The sequence below is a fragment of the Gymnoscopelus microlampas genome (assembly GCF_963454915.1).
Source record: "Gymnoscopelus microlampas genome assembly, chromosome: 11".
Lineage (NCBI taxonomy): Eukaryota > Metazoa > Chordata > Actinopteri > Myctophiformes > Myctophidae > Gymnoscopelus > Gymnoscopelus microlampas.
In genome coordinates, this window is record NC_139948.1 from 32,480,212 (window position 1) to 32,501,224 (window position 21,013).

At 41.7% G+C, this 21,013-nt stretch overlaps 2 protein-coding genes across 4 annotated transcripts in view; one reads left to right on the forward strand and one right to left on the reverse strand.

The window, feature by feature from the left end:
* The first annotated feature begins 114 nt into the window (after positions 1–114).
* nkiras2 (NFKB inhibitor interacting Ras-like 2) lies at positions 115–5,459 on the forward strand. 3 transcript variants are annotated; one of them, XR_014601838.1, is made up of 5 exons: positions 115–201; positions 518–641; positions 2,235–2,476; positions 3,426–4,215; positions 4,267–5,459. XR_014601838.1 is itself a non-coding variant. In XM_084072288.1 (4 exons), the coding sequence occupies exons 2-4, from the start codon at positions 548–550 to the stop codon at positions 3,666–3,668; spliced, it is 579 nt and encodes a 192-aa protein (XP_083928414.1). In that variant the 5' UTR covers positions 115–201; positions 518–547; the 3' UTR covers positions 3,669–5,459. The 3 variants fall into 3 exon arrangements, 2 of the variants coding, with proteins under 2 accessions (XP_083928414.1, XP_083928415.1); XM_084072288.1 differs by having other exon boundaries at positions 3,426–5,459; XM_084072289.1 differs by having other exon boundaries at positions 123–153; positions 3,426–5,459.
* A 4,095-nt stretch (positions 5,460–9,554) lies between these two features.
* Positions 9,555–21,013, reverse strand: part of znf385c (zinc finger protein 385C) — a 171,853-nt gene continuing 160,394 nt past the window's right edge. The window contains exons 6-10 of the mRNA XM_084072762.1: positions 18,079–18,447; positions 17,640–17,827; positions 15,271–15,369; positions 13,889–13,978; positions 9,555–13,013 (exon numbers count right to left, since the gene is read on the reverse strand). Coding sequence (XP_083928888.1) covers positions 12,786–13,013; positions 13,889–13,978; positions 15,271–15,369; positions 17,640–17,827; positions 18,079–18,447 — 974 coding nt within the window. The 3' untranslated portion in view covers positions 9,555–12,785. The remainder of the gene's footprint in view (positions 13,014–13,888; positions 13,979–15,270; positions 15,370–17,639; positions 17,828–18,078; positions 18,448–21,013) is intronic.

Below are 21,013 nucleotides of genomic sequence, written 5' to 3' on the forward strand. Positions count from 1 at the left end.
TAACCGTATTTTCTACATTGCAGTATTATTGATACTTTTACTTAAGTAAGAAATGTGAGTACCCTTTCCACCACTGTGACAAGACCACGCCCCCCTTGAACGTCCGCAGCGGTGACGTAATCTGTATGTAAACAGGAAGTAGCTCACAGTCAGGTGAGAAGCTAAATTGAGCCATTTTTCCACGATCAAAACATTCATGTAGTAAGTAATCTACAACGTTATAGTGGTTATTGGGGCGTACAAGTTGTAATTGTTTGATTCCTGTTGTTCAATTGATTGTTCAGATAATGATCGTTGTCTGCTATCGTGTTTCTCTGGAAGCTAAAGCTAATGCTGTCAGTCGCTGCTTTGACTAGCCTGCATAGTTCGAATAAGAGCAAATAATCTAATTAATCTGCGATTATTATAACTACATGACCATCTGAGACTCCAGATTATAGTATAAATACATTCCCTGTTGTTTATGAATTGCACGAGAGATGTCTTCATTTGTTTAACGTTACCAAATATTTTACAGGTTTCCTGACAGAAAGCAGTAATCATAATCATGGGGAAAAGTTGTAAAGTGGTGGTTTGTGGCCTGTCTGCTGTTGGTAAAACAGCCGTACTGGAACAACTGCTGTATGCCAACCATGTTGCAGGTACGTTGTGTGGCAAAACTTCTATGTGGCACAGAGTGATGAATATTGCTAAAACTGTACTGTAGGATACAGGATAGATGGGCACTTAGGGACATCTGGGCACCTCGATGTTAAATTGGCTATTTTGTCCAAAATATAAAAAATATATATATTTGAAAAATAGTCTTAAGTAATGTAAAGTATACATGATGTGAACATGCACGGTACATCATTATCAGACTTAATTTTATCCTTCAACTTCTTGTTGATGCCCCAAAATGACTGGATAATGGATATACAGATTTTGTAGCAATTGTAGAAATATTAGACCTTAATTGTCGAATGTTTAAGCATGTTCTAATCTTGTATACTTTACTTTACTTTTAAAAAATCGAAATATTTTATTTTTTAACATTTTGGAAAAAATAGCCAATTCAATACCGAGGTGCCCACTCTTCCTTGGTGCTCACCTATCTGTTACCCATAAATTCTATGTAGCACAGAATGATGAATAATGCTAAAACTGTGCTGTACTTTTCAGCCACAGATTGTTATCGTTGTTCCAGCAGAGCTGTAGATGCAGCAACCGCATGTGTAAATGTATCATGTTTGGCATGTATTCAAATGTTTTAATTCAAATGTGTAGCCTATTATGACTAGCGACATATACTTCATGTGAAAAATGCACAATACATTGTAAGGTCGCTTCCTGTGCTGAACATTTGAATGTTTTATTCTATCAAAACCGCACAACACCACTATGAATTTGTCTTCTTTAGGTAAATAATGTTTTATTTTTATTGTATTATATTACATTTTGTATGTAAGTGTTTCTTGACTAAAGCCTGAATTATATTTGGTTGTGCATTGTGTTGGGCATGAAAAATAGCAGATGTACAAGCTCACAATATGTTGTGTCATGAGCTTGTGGATTGTCTGTATGCAACCATGTATAACTGAGGCTTAATGGTTCCGGCATGAAAAAATCAATACTGTACTCTGCACACCAGACATGCTCATGCCATCCATCCATTTGTACTATTGATTGAGGCCACTTATGATGAAGTGCAGAAGATGGTACACAGAGACATGGAAATGGAACAGTTTCTGCTAGTATGGCTCAGCTTGAGTGATTTCTGTTGAATATTTTAAGCGGTGTGGCAAACCTTTTGTTAAAGACATACTTCATGTACAGTACCGTCCTAACAGTTCAAAATAAGCAGAGTGAATAATACGTTTGGGTGGTTTGACAATGTTGAACTTCTCTGTGGAGAATCAAGATTTCCCTACATATTGTGTTGTCATGCATTCACTTCAAACTAGGCCAGATCATTTCAACATTACATGTAATGGTCTAGTATATAAAACCTGGAAAAAAAGCATGGACGCACTAAGTTAGCCTACTGACAACGCACAGTGACACAAGGAATCATTCCAGTGGTTAGCGAGATTAGCCCTGGACACACACAGCACTCTGGCTAGCCTCCTACATAGCCTTGCTGTAACATTGTATATTATTGTATGTATTCATCAACTGGGTCACAGCATTTTGATTCCATCTGTCAGTGTGATCATGATGATGTGCCTGTTGTAATGTAATGTGTCATCTGTTAGGCTCTGAGCCCATGGAGACCTTGGAGGACATATATATCGGCTCTATAGAAACCGACCGTGGCACACGGGAGCAGGTGCGTTTCTATGACACCCGAGGGCTCAGGGACGGGATGGAGTTTCCTCGACATTACTACTCCTTTGCAGATGGCTTCGTGCTTGTTTATAGCATCGATAGTAAAGAGTCCTTCAAGCGAATGGAGTCACTCAAGAAGGACATTGACCGCAGCAGGGACAAGAAAGAGGTGAGGACCATCCCACTTTGTGGTGTTGTTAAACTGAATTAGGCGGTCCACAAGGGATAAAGTGTTCAATATGTTCACACATATTGATTTGACTGTGTTAGACATCAAAATCTATTGACTCATCTCGCGGATTATAACAGCATGTGAGTCAGAGAGCTTGTTCCGTCTCTCTCGCTCTAGACTTGTTTATCCTGTTCTGTGCCTCTAAAATCTAAAGGCACACAACGGGATAAACGATTATAAACGTTATCAGTTTACTTGTAGTGTGGAACAGTCTTTCTACCACTCACTCTAGAATAGGAAGAACGCATATGCATAGTTCAATTCAGAGAATTTCAAAAATAGCAGATCTACATGCTTACAATACATCATGATGCAACACCTTGTGAGCTTCTAGATAAGCTGTTTTCTCTATTTATCGTACAACAAAGCTCATATGGCTTAAAGGAGCACTTAACCCATTTCAACCGTATATGCTCATAAAATGGCACAATTTCTGTATACTCACTCAGTGAGTTCAGATACCAACGACGTCATCGGTGGGGATTCCAAGCTAATAGAAACTACAGCCTTTCTCTTCTTGGAAAGTTAGGCTTATGCTGAAATAGAAGCCATTGTTATTGTATTAATAAACAAGAAATGATGTAGAGGAATTAATGTTGACAGAAATGTTGCTTTGTGTTCACAAACACATTTTAAATTGTTTATATCGTAAATAAAGAGCAAAGACTCCAAAATAACAATGCATTTACATACAATGTTTGAAATCTTGCTTGAAATTACCAAACCTACCAACTTATGACAGCCCTCCATTGAGACACAGACCGAGTAGACAAAAATGGTGCCATATTATGAGCATTAGTAAGGACAATTGTTAAGATTGATTGAAAAGGGTTAATCTGTAGAATGTCTGCTAAACTGTAAAATGTGTGGTAACATCTGTTCCCAGGTGACCATTGTGGTGCTGGGTAACAAACTGGACAAGCAAGAGGAACGTCGGGTAGACTCGAACATGGCCCAGAACTGGGCTAAAGCTGAGAAAGTTCGCTTGTGGGAAGTGTCTGTGGTGGACCGGCGCACACTCATTGAGCCCTTCGTCTACCTGGCCAGCAAAATGACTCAGCCACAGAGCAAGTCCACATTCCCCCTCAGTCGCAACAAGAACAAGGGAAGTGGTTCTACGGACAGTTGAGTAACCAGAATGGAAGGCCTGGATGAGCAGGGAGATAAAAGGGGAGAGTGGGGGTGTTTTAAGGGAACTGCAGGTTTGCTGAAAGGTAAGCTTTTGGGGATTGAGGGAAAAAGTTTTTATTTAGAGCAAACAAGGCAGGATGATTGTATTCATATTGAACTCCATAAGTATTTGGAAAGTGACGTTTGACATTTTATTTCTTTACTGCTACAATCCGTGAGTTTTGTCGTCAAAATGTCTAGTAGGGAGTAGGGAGACAGCCCCCAACCACTGCAAATTTACCAATTCTGTTGTATTATACTCTACCTGATACAGATTGTTAAAATGTTTGAATCATTAAATGTAACCTTTCATGAGATAAAAAAAAGAAGTTATCTATGACATATCTGTGATGTATAACTACACATTTGGGCATCCCAAAACAGAGCCCCATTGACTTCCATTATAAAATGTGATGTTAAGCATTAAAACATTATGCGCAAATACATTTGTGCCCTACTGGCAGTGTATAAAGAATGTGGTGCTGATCGGTCCTGTTGTCAGGAAGGTTAGCTCTGAACACACGCACACAGACAAACACAGACCGACGGTCTTATAGACAGCCAAAGCCACAGCTTAGTAATACTCTGATTAAAGACAATATTCAGCTCTTTAAATCACGCTGCGTCATAGGACATCTAAAGTTATCAAAGTATGGAGCTAAAAATATCAAACATGTCACAGTCTGTTCATACTTATGGATCTAACTGTATATAGATGAATGCAATGTAACTATTCACTACAGGTATACAAAATCATAAATCACGTGGAAACATTTACAGAGCACAGATTTTTGCATCCCACAATGTTAAAGCCTATGCTAATGCAAACCGTGTGCTGGGTAGAGTATATTGGGTTGAATGAGTGTTGATATAAGTGTTATTTGTTAGTGGGGAGATTTGTTACACTACTGGTCCTCTTGGTTTCAATGTGGAATGTTAATGTGAATGATTGGCATTCCTAAAATCTTTTTAGTAGGTCCATTCCAGTCTTGTTATATTCCAACTGATTTTCCAGAAACACTTATTGCCTTTGTAGTTTGTTTTATGCTAAAATAAAAGATTGGTGCTATGAAGGACGAGATGGCATTATTTGTTCATAAGTTCATTTGCAGGCTCAGGTGTGATTCTACTTATTATTTTGAAGTTATGTATAAAAGCTTTTGCGCACAGCATATAAGATGAGAAATTATGTCACAGACTTCCGTAGATTGATGAAAACTTTCCCCAGTTGAAGCTGCAACACATTTTAGTGTAAATCTGTCAAAAGAACTGCAGAATTATTGTCAAATGGCTACTGAACTAGAGGTCTAATCAGGGTGCGGTATCAGGTTAAATGTTTCATCAAAAACTATGACATGTAACATCTTTATGTGACTGTTCATAGATCATGACGCTGTTAATGTCCTCTTTAAGTGTACTTGCTTGATACATTTGCATGTATTGTAAAGAAGTTATTTTCTTCTGTGCCTCGCTGGTAGCGGTGGTTGGTATTTCATGTTCTGGTACAGTAACAGTTTCATCGTGGGAAATTCTCCTGCATCCATGATTGCTCAGCCATCAGAACAGCATGTCCCTCTGAGCTCAGACTTGCAGGTTAAAAATGATTACTGGTTGAGTTGTTTCCAGGCCAGCTGTAACCCTTCTGATGTGCATTCCAAGAGATGGTTGAAGGTGAATCATTCAGATATGCTTTCAAACATTGCATTTTTTTGTGTATTTGAAAAGGCTCAATAAACTGAAGCTTACAGAACTGGTAACTGTCTTTTATTTTTGCAGTTTGCTTTACTGCCAACAGAGGTCTCTGCTGTTTTACAACACGGCTCTGTGGATGTCAATGAATCAGTCCACTAGATTATTTTAGGATTAATGTCTCTGAGAAATGATTATTAGTTATGACCATAATGAAGTTGGTAAACTTAAGTAGAGTTGTGGTCTCTTACTCATGAAAAATTGAATCCTGTATGAGTTGATTTGATAAAATTGGTGTCCTGTCCTAAAAATATATTTTCTGTTTACTGAAGAACTGGAGATACCGTGACACCCCTATTACTACAAACACTCTATAGTCTATAGCAATGATTTTTATCAGAATATACAGCGATTTCACACATATTTAACAAAATTCTTGCTCTTCAAACGATTAAAAAGTAGGAATTTAAAACATCCCAAAAAAGGTAGCACATTCAAAATTTCAAATCAACGGAGGACAAAGTACTCACATTTCCACTTTCTTTATTGGCACACCAATAAACGAAATGGCGCGTTTCGGCTATGAGCCTTCATCAGAGCACCTGTTCAAACGCTGCTGTGCTACACCTTTCTCCCAGTCTTCATTGTTCCTATTGCAAAGCTTTGCACTGCACCTTATGCACTAGGAATGGGGCCCATAATGTAATGTCTATTAATGCTATGCCATGAATGAGGTGAATTTGGAAATTGTTTCACATCTAGTGGAAGAAACTAGGAAGGATTCCATTTGGTTTGTGAGTGACAGTGAAAACAGATCTGTGGAGACAAGGTCAGAGATGTTTAGGCAGAGGAAATGATCCGCGCGTTCCACACGGGCACATTGACTGGAAAGGTTAATGTAAGCTAATGAGAAAATCACAAGTGGAACATTTCTGAAAGGATACTGCTCTCACCTTAGTTTCCCCTCTGGGCAAAACCATGTAACATTTCATTCAGTCATGTTCTTTTTAATGGCTAGAAGAGAGAGTCAATGCATTGATGGTGCCGTACAATCTCACAGTTGAATTATGAAAACACGGTATTCAGACGTATGGTGAGGTTCTTTATTGTCCTATTTGTCTGATTTATTCTAATGTCAAGGTGAACAAAGACATGCTCTATAAAATTGCTCTATGGCTATGTGGACAGCCAGCAAAAAAAGAGGTTGAAACATAACAAAATGTGAAAAACATATTTGCCAACCTTGGGAAACATTTGTCACTTGTCCCTTTGATTTATGAACATTCGCCTTCCAGTGAACTGCAGTGGCCACTGAAAATGTGAAATGTCAGTAACAGAGCAATGGCCTTTTATCAGTACCAATTACATTTGGTTTGTCAGAGAAAACACACCAAATTAACTCATGACTGCAACGGACAACCCAAGATTTAAGGGAAACGTAAAACAAATGCCTTTTTTCCCTTTTCTTTTTTACAATGGTGATGATGGAGTTCAGCTCTGGCAGCTGCTCTATTGACCTTCTCATCAGTCTTTGCTCCCAGCTCTGTCATGACATAGAAGATTGGGTTTCAGTACTCGAGATAGAGGCAATTCCACACAGCAAAGGGATGCACACTTTCTGTGGACTGGACAAATCACCACTATCATCTGGTTTGACCTCAGACCCCCTCAAGTTCATTTGGCCAGCAGCACAGGGAGCAAACTGATCTGGGAAAAGGCATACTGAATCTTGATCACGAGCCATAGGGCTTATATTGACTATTGTGTGTGTGTGTGTGTGTGTGTGTGTGTGTGTGTGTGTGTGTGTGTGTGTGTGTGTGTGTGTGTGTGTGTGTGTGTGTGTGTGTGTGTGTGTGTGTGTGTGTGTGTGTGTGTGTGTGTGTGTGTGTGCTGAGACTGCTGGAAAGGGTGACACCTTTGTCATGCAAGTGGACAAAGCTACCACATTGTCTGCTCCTAGTCAATAGACACTTACCCAGTAAAGCACTGAAGAACCACACTCTGGAAGCAGAAAATCGAATCGATTTATTTGACTCCTCCATGTGTCACTCTGCCTCCTTTTTTCCCGTAACATTTGTTAACCTCATGTATAGCTGTGGCATTGGGGTGAGGTTTGTTGTCGCCTGCAAGCGGAGTGCTCCACCACAGCGGTAACACCTGTAATCAACTAGGCTGATTGTCTGTCAGACTTTAACTGGCAGCCAATCAGGCCTGTTCTCTATCTTGCAGTGAGATTATGTGTCACTGTCTGTAGCAGGTTCTGAGCATAGACTGTATGTATAGGTTCTGAGTAGGGATTCATTGATAATAACATAGTGTTGGGGGGGTACATTCTTATCAAATGGTGACAACTAAACTAAGACCGGTTAAGCTCAAATGGACAGGCTGCAAGCAAGCTGTGGTTACCTTTCAGGATGTTTTTGTCCATGTCGCTTGGCCCCTGAGCTGGCCCTTCACTACGAGTTAAGAGCACAAACGGATAGGGCTGATTGACTGTCACTAAGTTGTAAAGTATGTATACATTTAAGGTAAATTATTATAATAAAATGTAAATTATACAAAGGACAGCCACAGTATATCTGTGCACACAGAAGCCCACACATACCAACATGGATGAAATGCCTGAAGCTGAACGTTTATGTAGTTTGACGCAGAGGGTGGGCTGCAGTTTGATGGTGGGTGTGTGTGTGTTTGGGGGGACTGCTGCGATAAGAGATAAAGCCTGATGTTTATTACACCGTAGGATGGTGTCACGCGCCGAGAATAGCCCATAGTGCGAGACCATCGTACGGCGGAGGGTGCCTGCCACTCCATCCATCTGCAGTCAGATAGCGTATTGGATCAATACACCAACTACACCAGTGTCATGGCTCAGCCAAGGTCATCATGTCCTGCCATTCCACTGGCTTTTGTCATGGCTAGGGATATAGCTGGGTTTCCTTTGATTGGCATCCAAATAAGTGTGCTTGATGTGCTAAACTACCATTTTCCACAAACAAAGGACTGGCATGATGGCTTGTGGTGCAGAGTGCAATTAACACACAGTCCAGGACTCACCTCCAAATGAACAAGGACGTGGACATCAGTGAAAACCAGCTGCAGGGGCTAATGACAAGATAATATGGGTTGATGGAGAAAAGCATCATGTCTATGTATCACAATTCATCACAATATGAACAATCCAGAGACAGATGCTCCAGCTCCTCTGCCTAGAATCAGTATCACAAGGGCGGTTCACTGGATTCAGTGTTGGCAAGAGCACAGTATATCAGAGACACATGCCTGTAACGTACAGGAATGGTGGACAGATTGGCAAACACAATGGATTTTAAGCGGGATTCAAGTGTTGTTCAGAGCCTAAGCATTCGGCAGTGTCTGGAGTCACTACTCTAGACAGGTGGCAACCTGTAGAGAATAGTCTGAAGGAATTTGCTTGTTTCTAGACAACATCAGCTATACAAATATGTTGCCTTATCGCTAATTTCTGTACGAAATAATAAAGGAGTGCTTATTGTACTTTAAACCTTTCTTTCACTGTTGTATTTCTGCAAAGCACCAAACATGCCTTAACACTGACAAGTAAGTTTATTCTGAGTGTACAATAATAATGAACACGTGGTATTTTGCACTGTAAATGAGTATATACACCCTAACCCTATCAGCCATATTTGATATTTGCTGTATCAGCCCCAAGCATTTTTCTGCAAGGTGGGGTACACACCTTCATCGAACCCAAACGACCTTCTTGCAAACTTAAGAGTCGGATATAGAATCCCAGTTCTGAGATCTGCCATACCGATCAACAGGCACCTACTCCTATATAGTAACGGTTTCCATGTGTTTGATAGGTATGAATATTTCCTTAATCCAGAATCAATTAATGAATGCTATATCCTTTATGCATTGATATAACACTCTCACCACACACACGAGCGCACACGAGCGCGCGCACACACACACACACACACACACACACACACACAAAGTTACAATGAATTTAATCTAAAAGCTTTATACAAGTTCTAAGAGGTTTTTATTGTCACAAATCCATCCCATGTCCTCTCTGTGGTAGAATACTGCAGGCCTGCTTCATTTATAGTACTTTGTCATACGACAGTGTCGCTCACGGAAAATAGCCAATCTACAAGCTCACAACGTGATGCATCAAGATGTGTTGTGAGCTTGTGTATTGGCTATTTTCGGCGAGCGACATGGCTGTTCGACAAAGTAATTCAGGCTTACAGCGTTGCCTCAGAACGGAATGCCCTGAACGGATGCTCATATTAACATTTACCCAATCTATTACCCCTGAGAAGACCTGGCTAATGTGTATGTATGTGCATTCATTAAATAAATAAACAACTCGAGCACTTTGTTTTGAATATTTTTGTCTCTTGTACTTAAAAAACAAGTAAGTAAAACCATGAAAATAAACAAACAAAAGAAAATACGAGCAAAGAATTATTCCTTTCCCTTACAGCGGTGTATGCTGTACATAGCCTACAATAACATCATCTACTCTCCTCTAAGATAGCATTTCATCATGATACAGATAGCAATAGCAACTCTGATAAAATATCTATAGTTATTCTATGGATTATACATATAATTTGCCTTCTCTAGATTCTTTTTTTATTACTGTTATTTAAAGATTTCATTAGAGTTCCCATTGAAACAAACAAACAGTGAAGATCATAGGCTGGCTGGTTCACTGAGTTGTGTGACCGGGGAGAATCACATTGGTATGGCAAGGAGACCTGTGGTGGCTTCATATTCCCAAAAAGACCCCGGGGCCTCAAACAGAAACGCAGAATAGATCGACGGTTGACGTGGAGAGAAGCACTAGAGTACAGGATGGCAATTGCAGGGTTTTCACAACAGATGGCGATGCTGCATCACAGACAACTATACATATTGCACAACGAAAATGCATAGGATCGTCTCTGTTACTGTAATTTATACTGTAATTTAAGTGGACAGGATTTGGGTAGGTGCACCGTTTGGGAAAGCACAGAGTAATAAGTCATCAAGAGGCCGTGCGCGCCAAGCACCAGGTTGAGAGATGAAGCGTTGGCGAATATCCTGGGTGGGTGGAAGGGTGGGGGGAGGGAGACGGACACAGATTTCAACAGCAAAATGACATCTGATGTTGCACTTTTGACACTTATCCATAACACTTGTCTACATAACATTGTTTGCTCTGTGGAATTTCTACGCATAAACCCGCCTGTTTGTTCCACACGCAGACACACAACAAAGTAAAACAACATTGTCAGATTTCAGCTGAAGAACCCTCCTCGGGGTAAACATAAGAGTCACGATGTGTGCACTGAGCATCAAGGGTACACATAATCAGAGCAACTCATCCAGAATGAACTCAACTCAAATGACTCATCACTCACAATACAGAATCATCCCTCGTCTGTGCAGGAGTACAGAATACATTACAAGGGAGCTTTTCAGCTCAGAATAGGTAAAGCCATCATTCACACTGAAACAAACACGTAAGAAACATCAACATATCAGGTGTATTGCTTTTAAATGTTAAGATCTGAGAGCCAGTCCTGTCTCAGCTGGGGCCTAACCATCGTAATTCATTCCCACTTGATTGTTTTATTATCTTTTGTTGTTTTTTGTTTTTGTCAAAGCAAAATGCTCAATTAAATTGGCATGAGACTGTCAAAACAAACAACTAGAGGAATTAAAAGAAGAAGAAGAAGAGATACATTTCAAAACAATTTCCATTGCTTTTGTAAGTATATCGGTTTTAAGGTGCTTTTAATGTGGTTGCCATGGCACTGTGCTTTGTTCCCTCCCTGGCTGCATGCAGACTCTGTAGTGGGATGCCACTCATATACTAGAGGAACCAGTTCCCATCTACGGGCATCCACACCACTGAGCAGTCAACGCTTTTCATTGAGCTCTTGCAATCCCAATCGAGTCATTTTCCATGTATTATTTTAAATTGTTAATGTATGTGCGTACTGCGACATCCTTAGTTTCAATTTTGACTGGATTCTGCAGTACAGAGTTTGCAGTGTGTGTGTGTGTGTGTGTGTGTGTGTGTGTGTGTGTGTGTGTGTGTGTGTGTGTGTGTGTGTGTGTGTGTATGGGTGGGTGGGTGGGTGGATGTACATGCGTCAGTGCGTGTAGGTGTATGTGTTGGAAGCGAGGTGGGATGGACCTGTGTCCTTGCCTCTGAGCGTGGAAAATGCTGGGCAAAAGGTGAGGTGAGGACCGTCGGACGAAAGAGGTAGCAGGGGAAACTATGGATCCCCATAGAAACTAAATAAGGGTATGTCATGTTATGAATGACTCACATTATGCAACAATCTTTTGATGCTGCGAACTTGGTGAAGCAGCATCCAGGCAATTAGGCTATGGAGCAGATAAAAAAAGAAAAACTCCAAGGCGGATTTGCCAATTGACATAAAATCAAGTAGACAAGGTGGCCTTTTCAGGACCTTGATGAGTGTATAATCAATGGGATTCTAAATAAATAAATGATGAAGGAACTATACCCGGCTGTGAGTCAGAGAGAAAGAAAGATACGTATGCCATAGCTGTGTCATCTGCATAATGAGTTCAGGGCTCTGGGAAAGAAGGGTTTTGGGACAGGTGTTGCGCATGTACAGCAATATGATATGCCAAAAAAACATTTCTAAAGGAGCCTCATCATTGACACAGTTCTATACGTCCACATAAAAGACTTGTGACAAGGACCTCTTGATTTCTGCCACTTTGTGCGTCCCTTCAACGTGTGACATCTGCTTTGGGCTCATGGTGCTGAAAAAAAGACTTGTCAGCTTGTCTAGCCATAGTCAGCTTCCATATGGGAGGGTGACTTGGGTTCAGTTGCTGTCATAATAATCAATCCATCATAAAAAAAATACCCAAATTAATAAGTTAAAATGTTTTAAAAGAACATCAAGTAAAGGGACCTTATTTTGTGGCAACCACACTAAACATACATCTATACTCTATTTTTATTCTCTAATAAATTACACAATAATATCAATAATCCAAACCATGTTTACCCATGAAATGGCTATAAAAGAGACTTCTCGCACCAGTCACTTCCTGGAGGCGTGGCCTGCTCTTAAGGTCATGACAGGAGGATCAGATAGAAGGCGAGGTGGGGGTGGGGGCGGGAGTAAGACCTTAGTCTTCAGAACAGGACCTGTGCTCTGGTGGCCCGTGGCCTGCTGTAGGGCCAGGGCTTGTGTGCTTCCACGTTCTCTCCATGTTGGATCTGGCAGGCTGCATAGTTTGTGTGTGGCCCCTGTCATGTGGGTCACACTAAAAGGGAGGGCAGAGGGGTTCCGTAAAAGGGAAAGGGTGGAGCTCAAAGGACGGGGAAGGGGACGGGGACGGGGGGGCAGAGTGCTTAGTAAGGGGAGAAGATTATGGGGGTGTGTGTGGCTCGCAAGGGCCCTGGGGCAGGCCGGAACAGTGCGGGGCTCAGGAACGGGGTCTGAAAGAAGGTGGTGGTGCCCGGATGGCGCAGAGCCAGGGGGTTAGCCGCCATCGTGCACAGAGTCGGTGGGTTGAGGGGACTTGGCAGGAAGCCAGTTGCCAGGCTCTTGGTCAGCTGCTTATGCAAGGCCAGTTTGGTCTAGAGATGATGGGAGAGGGGAGAGGTCAAAGGTGAGAAAGAAGAATACAGCAAGACTTATTTCTGGGGGGGGGGCATTTCCAAGGTCATGATAAGCATAGTTATTTTTACTAAATACCGTAACCAGCTGCCAATTGCACATAATAAAGCAATGGCATCTGCTAAGAGCTGATTACACTTTGTAGCATTCTTCAATCAAGACAAGGACACTTAACCAAGGTCTTTCCACAATTTGTTATATAAAAGTGAATTGTTAATTATTTCTGCTCGAAATTCAAAAGCTATAACAGTTTCCATTTTTTTGACATTCTTCCATGTTCTGTTGAATATCTGCTTCATATTTAATTTAAAAGTATGTTTTTGAGACTCGGTTTGTGAAAGAGTTGCAGATCAGTGGAGACAGGTCTAAAAAAGAAAATCTTCATTCTCCAGATAGGGACCATAGCAGCTACTGATGAAAGTGAGTAGAGCCCGACAGTACTAGAGCCCGAACAATACCAGATTTTTGGATCGGATGCCTATCCCGATTTTGGAGAGTACTGACCTAGACCACCGATTACCAAAGTTTTGACCGATATTACAGTATTACGACGATTTCTAAAATAATCCTTCAATGGTTCATTTAATTGTTGATATATAAAAAATGACAAAAATGTATTAAAAAAATTGCTTCTTGATTATTCGATTCATCGAAAAAGTAATCAATAGAATTATTATATGTTATATATAATATATATATTATTATATATATATATAAGAGAATAATCGATAGTTGCAGCCCTACATAAATGTCAGCCAGCTCGAAGCCGCTCCCCCAACACCCCCTCCCCCCTAGCCCTCCGCCCCCCCCCCCCCTTCTCATGAATGCCACTGACCTGAGAGGAGAGGGAGGTGAGATTGTACTGGCTGAATACTTTCTTCATGGCAGAAACAGCCCCGCCCGCATAGCTACTCCATCTCACGTTCTGTAGGATAGGGTGGGGTGGGGGGGGGGGGGGGAAACAGAAGTGAGCATGTGCGAACATGACAGGAGGCAAAGAAGTGATTAATCTGGAGTGCTGATTCAGGCTGCTGCTTCAGTGTGGGGGGGGGGGGGGGGGGGGCACCGCACCGCACCATTTTAAACCTGTCGGAGCCGCATGCTTGAGCCTAGTCGCTCGCCGAAGATAGCCAATCCAGAAGCTCACAATGTGACTTGTTGTGGGCTTGTAGATGGGATATATTTGGCGCGCCAGCTCCACAACATAGAGAAATAGAATGACGTCCAGGTGTGCCTTGGGAACTTTTTTCCATTATATACAACAAGTATTTTATTTGTATTCGCTATATCAGTACATTGTGTGCACTCATTTCCCAATACAGAAGTACATTTTATACCCTAAAAAGTATGTATTAAACAATATATAAAAATAAACCTTAACAGATTGATAAGAGTGATAAAACATGTTATAGATGCTCTAATGTTTTTTTTAAAACCAGCTCAGTGGTTAGAGTGTCCGCCCTGAGACTGTGAGGTCGGGGTTCGATCCCCGGCCGGGTCATACCAAAAACTCTAATAATGGGACCCAGTGCCTCCCTGCTTGGCACTCAACATCAAGGCTTGGATTGGGGTAAGTCCCTGCGACATACTAGCGTCATGTCCAGGGGGTGTACTTGTACATCAAGCTGCCTCACGCTAAGGAAACAGGAGATAGGCTCCTGCCATATGGGCCTCAGGGCTCGGCAAGGCTTACTTATAGAGCTATTTTGCAGGGATATGAATATAGGTGTGCCTTGAGATTTTGAATTGCCCCAAACCACTGGTATACAGATAGCCAGTGGCTTCTAGGAAATTATAATAGAGGTCATAGAGAGACGAGAGAGAGAGAGAGAGAGAGAGAGAGAGAGAGAGAGAGAGAGAGAGAGAGAGAGAGATAGAGAGAGAGAGAGAGAGAGAGAGAGAGAGAGGGGCTAGACACACGGGGGGGGGTTGATGAATTTCCTTAAAAGAATGCAATTCCACTTTATGGTAGCAATAATGTTTTTGTCAATCATCATGTTTTTGTTTGTTTTTCCTCGACTGTGTGTGTGTGTGTGTGTGTGTGTGTGTGTGTGTGTGTGTGTGTGTGTGTGTGTGTGTGTGTGTGTGTGTGTGTGTGTGTGTGTGTGTGTGTGTGTGTGTGTGTGTGTGCGTGTGCGCGTGCGCGTGTGCGTGTGCGTCTGTGTGTGAATGAAAGCATATTTGCGTTAAGTGTTTGTTTGTTTGTTGGTGTCTTACCGCTAAGCTGGAAGTTGGCTGGCTCTTGGTGTGGGGGGTGAATTTGGGTTTGGGAGGTTTGCCTGCCAGACGGTCCTTGTGTCTCCGGCTATTCATGTGCTGTGGAGACCAGAAGAGACACATTGGTCTACTAACAAGCATCTGTTTGTGGTCCCACAGTGGATACAACTTCAACTTGTATCAGCCCCACTGAGTTGATACTGAATTCACTATTAACTGAGACACACTGAAAACACATTGTGTGATCATATACCCCCAAAAGTCCTTCATTTCATTTAAATCTGAGAGTGTAAAAATGGAACCGCAAGCGTTAAATGAACACTCTGGATTTTGCTGTACACCTCTGACACACTACCCCCCCCCCTCTCTCTCTCTGCACTAGTAACTGGCTTATATACGAGTAGGATTGGGTGAAGCTTTAACCGTGTGAGTGGAATGTGCACAAAGGCTTGTGTGGCCCGGTTTCGCAAATGTTCCTAAACCTTTTCCATAACTTTTGGAGAATAGGGGAACTTTCCAAACACAATACCTTTGCTAAGATGTAAAAAACACACTGTATGCATAAAAAAAGACTATACCAATCAAATATATTGGATGTCAACATCATTGTGTGGTGAGGAAATCCTTACCCATATAAACGGCAAATGATACTAATGTGTCTAATGCATAAAAAAATATTGTTTCATAAAAATATCCCACTCATACACGATGCTCTGAATGACTCTATTCACACGACAGTAAATGAAACTGCTGGCTTAATTGTAGTGAATTTCCCCTCCTGGCTTACCCAAGGTGCTGTGGAAAAAAAGGGTTCTCTTCTATGGGAACTTCTGAATGGAGGTTTAATAAAATCAATAATTACATTATTATGATCATCATCATTATTACAACACTGATATATATCATTATGGCTCCTTTGTGGTAGCTTTTAAAATGAGGGCTGAAACGTGACATAAGGCCAGTCTGTTCATTGCAAAGTGTGCAATATTATTACCACAATGTACAATCTTGTGCTACTGTAGCTTGTGACGCTCAGGACACTTTTTCGTCTGAATAATTATAGCATATGTAGCTACTAGGGCTAGGTATGGAAAAAAATCAAATCTAATATTTCTGACCAAATATCTCGATATAAAAAAATAGATGATCTACAGCGTGTAGATAAGCTATTTTCGCTATTTTATAAAGTATAGGTATAAAATAGGGCTCAAGTGATTAAAACCAATGATTAAAAACCTTTTCAAATCACAATATTACGATATCCAAAACCTCAGATGATATCTAGTCTAATATCACAACATTGTTATAATACCTATATATTGCCCAGCCCTATAGTTGCCCCATGATCAGTGTACGGAGATGAGGCGGTTGCACGTGACATTTTTGCCATCATCCAGCTCACTGGAAATTGGCTTTCCTCTGCACACACAGCCAACAGGACTTCTATGCCCAGAGCCATTTGAATACACTCCTATCAGGTTAGCAACACTCAGACTCAGGGTGCCTTGACAAATCTACAGGACTTCTCCAAGCCCTCTCCCTTCCCCATCTTTCATTTCATTCAACGCCGGGAGGGTACAGCAGCCCCGGGCTGATGATAGCTCTTGCCGTCTGCTCTCCGTAACTCACCATGGGTCCCACCAATCTCCTCTGAGTTTTCCTTTTTTCCAGGTTAATTCACAGTGACATGTGATCCCATGAATCTGGTACATCGCCCACCAGTGCACCTTTGATGGTGGAAAATGTTCAAACGCCACTCTATCAGTGGGCAAACCCAGGCACGCCTCGTTCAAGCAGATTCAAACAGTCAGTTAACACCTAAAACATATTTTTCCATCTCTGATTTGTATGTATTGCGAAAGGATGTAAAAATACACATTGTGGACAACACATTAATCCATTAAGACCGGGAACACATCTGTGTCATTTTAAGATTTCTTTGGGCTATTAAAAAATAGCAGATATAGAAGCCCATAGCGCTATTTTTTTAAAGCGAACATTTGTAACTCAGATCTTTGCTTCTGGCGATTCTACAAATGTCTTCTAAATCCTAAAAGTTTTTTGAAAAGACTTATGTTTCTATAATCAGTGGTTCTCAAACTTTTTTGGACATTTTGGACCCCCAAAATGATACGTATTTGGCCGTGGACCCCCATCTCAAAATATGTTGGTCCAGGGACCCCCCAGAAGCAAAGATTTTACTAAAAAATGTTCGCTTTAAAAATATATATACATTCAAAGATTTGGAAACATTTTCAAGATTTTTGAATAGCCAAAGAAATCTAAAAACAACTCTGATGCGTTCCCCGTTCTTAATGGATTAAACAGGCTGTATATATGTTCCATTTACAGTTGCTTTTTGCCCTCACCTGGCTGAGTTGGGTCTCAGAGTTGACGAAGATCTCACACACTTCGCACTGGAAGTTCTTGCTAGGCACCCCCACACTGCCCTTGCTACCCAGACGCTTGCTCTTGCAAGCCACGCGCGCCGCAACCACTTTCCCCCTGCGCCGCGGTTGGACACTCTGTCCCTCCAGCATCAGTTTGTGCTTTGTGCCTGACAATAGGAGGCAAAGGAGTAAACAGGTTAAGTCTCATTTATAATTCATTGTACGGCCTCGTTGAATTATGAAAATAATAGTTTCTTTGGTTGAAAAATCTGTTATTGTCAGTGAGCGACACGTTCATGCAACAAATTATTAATTAGGCTTTAGTCACAGTGAAAATTAAGAGTATCTGTCACAACCGGAATATTTGTCCCTGCAGTGTGAATTTGTTTCGAAAGAGGCAGTTATTCTAATGTTTTACCACTGTTGTGTGCCTCCAGCTGTGAGGTGGAGTTGACTGTGACTTTGCAGACAGGACAATGGAGATGTGCCTTGCTTTTCTTAGGGTCCTTGTCGTCATCTGTGCGGGGCTCCCCATCTGTGCTGGAGGCGTCTGGCTGGCAACCCGACTCAGCGGCAGGGCCCGCGGCCTCCGCCACCTCTGCGACTTCGGGGGCGCTGGTGTCTGAGGCGGTCTCAGAGAGCTGGGAAGACGGGGACGCCTGTGGTAGGGACAGGGTGGCTAGCTCCACAGAGGACACCTCGGACACAGGCGTCAGCATGGCCGAGCTCCCGGGACTCTCCTCGAGCTTCACCTCCAGGTTGGCTGGCTCTAGATCATTCTGTAGGCCTGTGGGAATGAGTGAGGAATTATTTCTCCCATTCCAATAAATTAATCTCAGACAAGGCACAATGTTTCTCAAACAGAATCAATGCTGTTGAGTTATTGGTGTATCACAGAGCTGGCAAAAAAAACACTTTACAAGCTGCAGTAGTCAAACGTCAAATTATTTTGAGATGGAATTAGCTTCTTGAGTGCCAAGTCAATATAAATTATAATCTCCAAATAAACCCTTCAGTTTTTAATATAACATTGGAATACACATTAAAGAGTGCTTTTTATATGCTAGCTTAAGCTTTGTGCCATTTTTTGTTTCAGCCTTTATTCAATATAATGTGGAACAGACCAGATTAGCAACAGTATTTATAGAAAATGTATATGTATATGTATCAGTATATGTCCTTCCACCACCACTCTCTCTCTCCCCCTCCTTTACTTTCTTTCTGCTTGACTATTCAAATGGACCCAAAGCTTGGTCAATATAAACAAACCCATCGACTGCCTGGCCCTGCCGATAAGTCACCAGAGTTCCATTACATACCCCCTCCACCCCACCCCCGGGCCTCCCGAGGGAATCACGCACTTTGCGCTACACTCCTTGAATATCTCCCTTTCATTTACTCCCTTTTCACCACACACCGCCACTCCGCTTTCCTACTGGGCTCCATTGATTTCCTCTTTTTTACGTCCCTGAGTAAATTCATCACGCAGATAAGGGCCTTCCTCTCTCATTCTCCCAGCAGAAAGAGGAACCTATACGAGGATGAGATTAGACAGCTGCCTCTCTGTAATGAGAGTGACCTCCCTTGGGGGATTGAAGTTCCCCGAGGGCAAGGATCGGTATGATCCTGAGCTTATGTATAAGACAGGGGCCACCTGAGACGTCTGCGGAGGAAGAGCGATGCTGATCAATGGATTTAGCAGGCATCTTACAGAGGAGGACATGGCAGCCAACGGGAGTCAAAGAACCCTCTGGAAAGCCAGAGGTCTGGGATCATGAAGGGAACTCTTTCTCAACAGAAATGTTTCACATATTTCAGCTGACTTTCAGGTACAAACCCCAGCCGTGTAACCACATGAACCCTAGTGTCATATTCTGGGGGTGAGCATTCGGCGAAAATAGCAGATCTACAGGCTCACAATGTGCCACTGGGTGACGCTTTGTGAACCTGTAAAATGCCGAAGAGATTTGGTGTAGAGGGGGGGAAAAATCACACCCTGTGTGACACACATCAACAGCTGCATCACCAATGGAGCTGCGGTTTTCACTCAGACTGGGGTCAGAACATACGTTGGGCCCGATTCACTAAGCTGGTCGTAAATAATGTGTAAATAAAGTGTAAATAAAGTGACTAAAGGAGGGTGTATTTTCTCAAAGCAAAAACTGACGTGCAATTCATAAAGGGGTGTAAATCCCTCAAATGTGCGGATCACAGGTGTATGTCATGATGAATCCGGGCGGCTACCAGCTGATCGTAAAATCTCAAGCGCGTTCCCGAGAATTTCCTTTGCATTGTTCCACAACCTGTTATCACACCATAGAAGGAAACAGGAAATGAAATATCCAACTTCAACTTCACCGTGCTGAAGAAGTTCAACTTCGTCTCTCATCAAAAAATACAGCTCGTCAGCGTTGCATCGCCATGACAACTTGTAGGCTACATCTGTTCTGTCTCTTGACTCGATTGCATGATGGATCAGCTGAATGTAATGCTGTCATAAATGAGAATAGTTTACAAAGACCACCACCAAATAATAGGCTCTTAAAACAACAACAAAAGGATATCATATAAGCCTTTTCTACTGAACATTGCTCACCTTCACCGAGGTAAAAAGATGATGCTAAAATACTGGCCCGGTGCTATCCGATTATGGACCAGAGGCTTTATTGATTACTGAGGGTAAATTCGTCTTTTGGATTAATATATCACTGTCCTACGTCAGAATGGGGAATGGATCTATTCTGGACACAGCTTTCATCATCAGATGGTAAGACTTATTAGGCTATTGTGTGTGGCGTTGATGTGATCAATATACAGTACAGTATTATAAATGAATACCACAGACATTGGAGGCGTGTCTGTGCCTCCAGCGACATTAAGGCCTGATAGTCTATTTTTGTGAAACTTTGGCTGAGTCGGCCGACACTGGGAAACACGCTGAGGGACCAAATAATTCAGCTCTAAATGCAACTGATAGCCTAAAAATAAATACAAATCGGTTGAATTTGCAAAGATTAATGAATCAGACTGCTAACGTGGGAAGTTGTGTAAATTCCTTTACGTTCAAACATGGGCATAAACAGCCCATAGAGACTTAGGATAAAGTGCAAAACACACTGCCGCCCCCATTATAATTTAATATCTTTTTCTTCATATTTTTGCATTTTCAGAATATCTTTATAAAGCGTGGGATAGGAGGAGAAGGGTGATTTATAATAGATTTTTTTTTATAAATGTGTATGTACAGTATTCTATGTGCAGGTATATATGAATGTATGTACTGTATGTGGCTTGTTTCAAATCAGGCTGTACAATGAGTTGCTGGTTGGGTGTACACTGGAATGTTTGTAATT